Source organism: Silene latifolia, chromosome Y (genome assembly GCF_048544455.1).
Source record: "Silene latifolia isolate original U9 population chromosome Y, ASM4854445v1, whole genome shotgun sequence".
NCBI lineage: Eukaryota > Viridiplantae > Streptophyta > Magnoliopsida > Caryophyllales > Caryophyllaceae > Silene > Silene latifolia.
In genome coordinates this window covers 346,250,217-346,250,891 of record NC_133538.1, presented here as the reverse complement: position 1 = coordinate 346,250,891, position 675 = coordinate 346,250,217, and the positions used below count along the sequence as shown (strand labels likewise).

The 675-nt window shown below is 42.5% G+C and overlaps 1 protein-coding gene across 1 annotated transcript; it reads right to left on the bottom strand.

Moving 5' to 3' along the window:
• Nucleotides 1-210: 210 nt before the first annotated feature.
• On the bottom strand, nt 211-675 carry LOC141631556 (uncharacterized). The gene has a single exon (XM_074444213.1). The coding sequence runs from the start codon at nt 673-675 to the stop codon at nt 211-213; it is 465 nt and encodes a 154-aa protein (XP_074300314.1).

Here is a 675-nt window from a genome sequence, read left to right as displayed (position 1 = left end):
TTAGCCCTACTCATCACAACGAGCGAATAACCTGGGGTGTAGAGCTTGCCTACAATTGAAGCACTTGCGAGCTTTATCGAAGTTGTTTTTTGGTTGGGGAGTTTGTCTACTTGGCTCTTGTCCTCTTGGCATGAACCTCTTTTTCTTGGCAAAGTTTGGTGAAGATGAGGGAACAAAGGGTCTCTTGCCATGGAATTTAGGGCGATGAGATTAAGAAGCGGTGTGAGGCTTAGATTTTTCTTCAATGGCCTTCAAAGAACTTTCAGCCCAAATAGCATCATAATAAACTTCCACGAAAGTTGTTGAGTTTCTTCTCACCATGCTCTCCAACTTGGGGTTCAGCTTGTTCTTATAGAAGTAGACACGATCCTCTTCATCTCTCACGAACTTAGAGGCATAGTGAGCAAGGCCATTGAACTTGTCGATGTACTCTTGAAAGGATAGCTTTCCTTGCTTGAAGTCCATGAATTCTTTCAATCTTTGTTGCTTAAGTTCTTTAGGATAGAAACGAGTCTCCACAAGAGTCTTGAAGCGGCTCCAATCAAAGTTAGGATCTTGAGTGACGGTAGAACCGGTCAAAGTCCACCACCTATCGGCATCCTTCAAAAGAAAGTGAGAGGCTAACTTCACTTTATCCTTCTCTTGAACATCATAAAGAGAGAAATTCTTCTCCAT

Excerpts from the sequence above, each read along its gene's own strand:
- LOC141631556 (XM_074444213.1), bottom strand. The coding sequence starts at position 675 with ATGGAGAAGAATTTCTCTCTTTATGATGTTCAAGAGAAGGATAAAGTG.